Genomic DNA, 6,755 nt, shown 5'->3' on the forward strand with positions numbered 1-6,755 from the left:
GTTTACCAAACTTCAGGACACCATGGAGCCCCTGAGCAGGGCAAAGGTTTTTCACGGAGCAGTAACAAGATAATTTCTAGAATAAATATGAAAAATGTTAATTTCAAATCTTAATACTAAATAGTGATTTTTGGGTTCCTTGACTTAAGTCTTAAGCCAAAGGGAGCAACCACAAAGGCATTGACAAATTTTCTTCTTTGGTTGTCCGAGATACGAGTCATAAAAATATATACCAGGTAAAGAATGCTCATGATGGATGCATATGAGAACAAACTACGAATGATATCGACAATGAAAATGAATAGGTCGAAGAAAATCACAACCAAAGAATGGTCTTTATTATTGTTCTTCTTAAATTGATAGCCAAAAATCATGCCAGTTGATAACAGAAAGACCTGTTCAATACAAAATGTCAAAACCTATCAGAAGTAATAAAAAAAAAATTGCAATGGAATTCGATATGGAGAAATAACTAATTCAGAATGAAACAAAATCTAATGACTAAAGTGCAGCTGTTGTTTTGCATTGCAAAGCTTTTCAAAGTCGGGCATGATCGAAGTAACTTATAGTTTCATATCATTTTCTGCATTCAGCCTATTTCTATATTTATTTTTAGTAGCTGCATACAAGGAGAATGTTTTCTCACAAAGATAAGTTGTTGGGAAGCGCATTAAAAACTTAAGGGCTTGAGCTGCAATTTCTGGAGAGTCTTCAAGAAGGTTTATCCAAAATGTTGAAAGTTCACTTTCCTTAAATTTTGCTTTCAACTCATAGTTGGTTGAAATGTCTATTAACTGTTCCCTCTCTCTCAAAGACAGTTCTAGTGTGTTTTGGGAATCAAGAAATGGATCTTGAATCCAGAGAAAGTTTTCAGTATTAGAAATAAAATACTTGCCATCGTAGACAGATGCTGAGAGATAGAGATTTTTATGTCTGTATGAATAGAAAGCTGGTTGGCAAGTAGATATTCACAAAGGTGTCAAAACATTCATATTTTCCCTCGAGAATGTAATCATTCCAGAGCTTCAGCTTGCGCTGGAGAGCAATTATCTTACTTTGAGCTTTGAAATATGTAACTTTGTTGCCCTGCAATGAAATATTTGTTTCATTTAAATGAGCAAAACTCTGAAACTCTTTGCACCTGTAGTTATGTATCATATCTCTTTCCAGTAAAAAAGATCAATAATTAAATGGTGGCAGCCATTAAATTTGTCCATATAAAGCATTTGGTCCTCTTTAAGAAACGGCTTCTAAAGCCCCTCAGCCTCACTCATGGAGCCCCAGGGCTCCGTGGAGCCCACTTTGGGAAACCCTGATATAGATTACTCGAGTACCATATGGAGATGGTTTAGGCATGCTCTTTGCACTCCCCAAGAGAGATTAGTTCACCAAACGTTCAGCTGGGCCCCTCAAGGCACTAGAAGAGTTGGAAGACCCAGACCTACATGACTTGGGACTATAAAGCGCGAAGTAGGAGATGATGAATGGAGAAGTGTTGAATTAAAAGGTCAAGATAGAGGCGACTGGCGAAATCTAACCGAGGCCATTTGCGTCAATAAGCGTAGTAGCCCAGCGGCATAGTAAGAAATATGAAACCAATTGTTCAAATTGTTCTAAAAGCACCAAAATAGGCACACATGTGGATTAATACATTCTGAACAATTTTGGATATGGAGGCATTCAAGATTCTCCCCGTAGCACATTTGGCGGCCATTTTTCAAAATGGCCGCTATTTACCGTTAGCGTCATTGAATATGTACCATAATTTGTCTTTTTGTGGATGCTAAAGGTGATAAGTGTGCTAGAGGTGATAAGTATTGTACAATTACACATACTTCTGTGCTTACCAAATAATTTGGCTACCATTTCACAAGAAAATGAATTTTACTTTGCAGCGGCAGCGTTGGTGGCAGTGACGGCGGCTGCAGTAATAGTATAGTGTTGATAGTCATGGTGCTTGTAGTAGTAACTTGTGGTAACATGGTGGTGTTTTGTGTCTTTGCAGGTGAGGCAGCAGCAGCACCACCTGACATCAGAGACGCGTTGTTCCAGACTGCAGCCATGGCAAAGAAGTTCCAACTGGTCGATACTTTTGAGCAACGTACTCCCACAACACCTCCTGAGACAAACTGGAAGCTGTGTCTTGTATGTCAAGAGGAGACAACAGAGTCACTTGTCTGCCCAGTACTGTCTAAACGCCGAGACCCTGGGAGTGGATACACGACAATGGCTGCAAACTTGGTCAAATTTGATGAACTCGGAGAACTGCCAAGAACTGTTCAGTTACAGAGACTAGATGAAGGACAAGGTGTTGAGGCGACAATGGTTGCCCACCAGGCCAAGTGGCATAAAACATGTATGCTCAAATACAATAACACAATGCTACGAAGAGCAGAGAAGAGACGCATCGCAAGCAGCTCAGCATTTGATAGTACTGACAATGTCCAGGCCAAGCGCGCCAGAACACACTCTTCAGAAGCCACTACCAGCGGCACCTCCTGCTTTTTCTGTGGAAAGTCTGGCACAGAGACCCTACATGAAGTAACAACCTTCCAGGTGGACACACGCGTACGGAAGTGTGCAGCGCAAGTTGGGGACAATGAACTCATAGCCAGGCTCAGCATGGGTGATATGGTGGCTCTGGAGGCCAAGTACCATTCCAAGTGTTTGTTGGCTCTTTACTATCGTGCAAAGACCACTGTAGAAGCCGAGCAGAAAACTGACCATGAAGGTGTAATGTCAAGAATCGTACTGGCTGAACTGGTCCTGTATATCGAGGAAACCCACCTAGAAGAGGGCACCACCCCAGTCTTCAGACTCGCAGAACTTGTAAAGCTATACACAACAAGAATGGAACAGCTCGGGGTTGTTTTGTGCCAGAAAGTTAATAGCACAAGGCTGAAAGAGCGCCTGTTAGCCCAGATACCAGGCCTGAGATCCCACAGCAAAGGCCGAGATGTTTTACTAGCGTTTGATGAAGACATTGGTGAAGTGCTAGGCAAAGCCTGCGAGCAAGACTGTGACACTGAGGCAGTTCACCTTGCGCGTGCTGCACAGATAGTTCGTCGATATATGTTTGAAGACACTTACCAATTCCGTGGATCATTCCCGGGCGGCTGTCAGGAGGACTCTGTGCCAAACGTACTAGTTGCAATGGTAAATATGGTGCTGGATGGCCCCACCATCAAGAATCAAAGCCATTCCTCTTCAACACAAGCAGCTCTTTCCATTGCGCAGCTTCTCAAGTTCAACAGTGTCAAGCAAAGTCGGAAGCAGGGAGCAACCAAGACACAGGAGCCTCCAGCTGTCAGACACAGTACGTCTCAAGAAACTCCTCTTCCAACCTATGTTGGGCTGATGCTGTATGCTGAAACACGCAAGAGAGGACTTGTGGACAAGCTCTTCTCTCTGGGCCTAAGCATCTCATATGACAGAGTCCTACGTCTTTCTGCCCAGATGGGAAACAGCGTGTGTCAGCTGTACCGCATAGAGGAAGTGGTCTGCCCGCCTACCCTGCGTAGCAATGTGTTCACAACTGCGGCTGTGGACAACATTGACCACAACCCAAGTGCCACCACAGCCAAGAATTCATTCCATGGAACAGGAATCTCGCTTTTTCAACACCCAACGTGTGCAGATGAGGGAGTGGATCGTAGCATTGCTCTCACTGGGCGTGATACTGGATCAAAGACGGTTGAGCCTCTACCAGAATATTACACGGATGTACGTCCTGTTGCTTCTTCTGTCAAAGGGCAAATGATCCCAGCTACTTCTGTGACCTCTCTTAGACGCCACAACTGGGAGCAGCACATAGAAGATGAGTATATGTGGCTGGAGAACACGAGAAGTGTTCTCAAAGATGATGTTGAGGCCTGTGAAAACACATCATGGGCTGCATACCATGCAAGGCACCAAGATCCAAAGCAACCAGTCATCACACCAACGTCCCTGCTTCCCTTGTTCCAGGAGAGTGCTCACACTGTGGCAATGATCAGACACTCTATTGATGTAGTCAGGAGTGCAGTTAAACATCTCAACCCAGGCCAAACTCCAGTTCTGACTTGCGACCAGCCACTATTCACTCTAGCAAAACAGATCCAGTGGAAGTGGCCAAACACATATGGAGAAGACCAACTGGTGGTGATGTTTGGGGGGTTGCATATTGAGATGACGGCACTGAAGACCCTGGGTGACTGGTTGCAGGGAAGTGGGTGGACCCAAGCACTGGTACAAGCAGAGATCACAACTGAAGGAATAGCAGACTCATTTCTTCGAGCAGCTCACGTCACACGCACCAGAAGAGCACACCAAGTCACAGCGGCTGCGTTGTATAATCTCCAACGGCGTGCCTATGACAAGTACAGCACCACCAATACAGAAGATGATGAGCACCCTGAAAGCTTCGAAGACTGGTGCAGTCAGAGAGAACAGAGTTATCCGCAGTTTCAGTACTGGTCAACAGTCTTGGCACTGGAGCTGTCCACTCTGATCTATGTGCGATCTCTGAGAGAAGCCAATTTTAGCATGTACGTGGATGCTCTGACAGAACTGGCTCCGTGGTTCTTCGCACTAGACCACACGAACTATGCCCGATGGATACCAGTGCATCTACGGGACATGGCAGAACTGGCAAACAAACATCCAGACGTCTTCACAGAGTTTAGCAAGGGACACTTCACAGTCCAGAAGACCAAGAGGATCTTTTCAGCAATCCCTCTTGACCAAGGACATGAGCAGAACAACGCGTATGTCAAGGGTGATGGAGGAGCCATCGGCCTCACAGACAATCCAACTGCACTGAGGCGCTGGATGGTTGCCGGACCGGAGGTTGCTAGAGTGATTGTGGAATTTGACGACTTCAATCTGCATCCACACGATCAAGAGGAGACACGTCACCACGAAGAGACACCAAGTGTGCAGAACACTTTTGCCAGAGATGTGCGCTCACTCGTGGCCGTCATTGAAGAGCTGGGCAACCCTTTCGAGGAGGACAGTCAGGACTTGCTGGTGCTCGACACAAAGGAGATCGCAGACCCTGCAGTCATAGAAACAGTCCGTAACGCCAAGCAGATTGGCCAAGACCAGTTTGAAGCATTCTCAAAGGAATGCATCGTGGACAGAACCAAGTCCATTGAGGTGGCAATCCACCGGAACAAGCTACCACTGTTTGCGACCAAGAGAGGACCCAATATACCCAAAGGAAAAGAACAGGTCAAATCTCTGAAGAATGATGTTGCGCTCTTCGCACGATTATATATCGGCTGCCAGACCCGTGATGGGAATCTAGAAGAGTTCTTCAGGCATGAAAATCAGCAATGCCCTCCAGCTTTATCTGACGGAGGGAGACTGTACCTAGGGAGCAAGAGTGACTTGCTGGTGTGCCTTGAAGGCCATGCTGAGCCTCAGTTTGAAGCTCCTACTGTCACTGCTGTTGTCCTCGATGGAGCAGTAATCGTACAGATGTTGAAGCCGGGTACTGCCAACACGTTCGAGGAATATGCACAGCAAGTGTTCATCCCATACGTTGTACAACGTTTCCAACATGTATCACGTCTTGACCTTGTGTGGGACAGCTACAGAGCAGATTCCCTGAAGGCATCAACCAGAGAACAGCGTGGAAAGGGAGTACGTCGGCGTGTTGTCGACTCAGCAGTCATACCAGGAAATTGGCAAAGTTTCCTGCGAGTTGATAGCAACAAAGTGGAGCTCTTCAGCTACCTCTCCACCATGCTTGCAGAGTCCTTTCAAGAAGAAGGCAAGGAACTGGTCGTCACTGATGGGGAGCAGGTGATCTGTGTTCCACAGCAAGAGGATGTCAACTCACTCGCACCATGCAACCAAGAAGAGGCAGACACCCGCATGATGCTACATGTAGCACATGCTGCACAACATGGTCACCACCAGATACAGGTTCGAACAGTAGACAGTGACGTCGTGGTCCTAGCAGTGATGGTAGTCCAGAAACTACCAGCTGGAGACGAACTCTGGGTAGCCTTTGGGACAGGCAAGAACTACCGCTACATTGCAGCCCATGAAATAGCTTCCTCCCTTGGTCCAGAGAAGGCATGTGCTCTTCCAATGTTTCATGCCATCACAGGGTGTGATACTGTGTCAGCCTTCGTCGGACATGGGAAGAAATCTGCCTGGGCAACATGGAACACGCTGCCAGAACTCACTGATGCCCTGCTGAGTCTGGCAAATGCACCCACAAGCATCCAAGAGGATACAATGCATGTCATCGAGAGGTTTGTCATACTCCTGTATGACCGCACAAGCAAATGCAAGGACGTCAACAAGGCGAGAAAGCAGCTCTTTGCAAAGACGAACTCTGTTCAGAACATCCCGCCAACCTACGCTGCTCTGGAGCAGCATGTGAAGAGATCTGCCCTTCAGGGTGGTCATGTCTGGGGCCAGGCATTGGTACCAACGCCCGTGCTCCCTCCACCAACAGACTGGGGCTGGCATCGGAGTGATGATGGGCTCTACACACCACTCTGGACCACACTCCCTGAGGCATCCAAGGCCTGCTATGAGCTGGTGTCTTGCGGATGCAAGAAAGGCTGCAAAAACCGCTGCAAGTGCAAGAACGCTTCACTGCAATGCACTGGTCTATGTTTCTGTGAAGGCGAATGCCAGTAGATTGGGACAGAAAACTTGCTAACCAACATTATGATCTGTAGACATTCATAATTCTGGTGACCAGATTTGAAAAGTTCAGAATCATAATTAACATAGTGTGGCAAAATCTACGTTAT

At 46.5% G+C, this 6,755-nt stretch overlaps 1 protein-coding gene across 1 annotated transcript; it reads right to left on the reverse strand.

Annotated features, from left to right (window-relative positions):
* Positions 1–563: 563 nt before the first annotated feature.
* Positions 564–1,158, reverse strand: LOC137656416 (zinc finger BED domain-containing protein 5-like). Its single transcript, XM_068390594.1, has 2 exons — positions 1,056–1,158; positions 564–850 (listed from the first exon to the last, which is right to left on the reverse strand). The coding sequence occupies exons 1-2, from the start codon at positions 1,156–1,158 to the stop codon at positions 564–566; spliced, it is 390 nt and encodes a 129-aa protein (XP_068246695.1).
* Positions 1,159–6,755: the final 5,597 nt, after the last annotated feature.

The sequence above is a fragment of the Palaemon carinicauda genome, chromosome 17 (genome assembly GCF_036898095.1).
Source record: "Palaemon carinicauda isolate YSFRI2023 chromosome 17, ASM3689809v2, whole genome shotgun sequence".
NCBI lineage: Eukaryota > Metazoa > Arthropoda > Malacostraca > Decapoda > Palaemonidae > Palaemon > Palaemon carinicauda.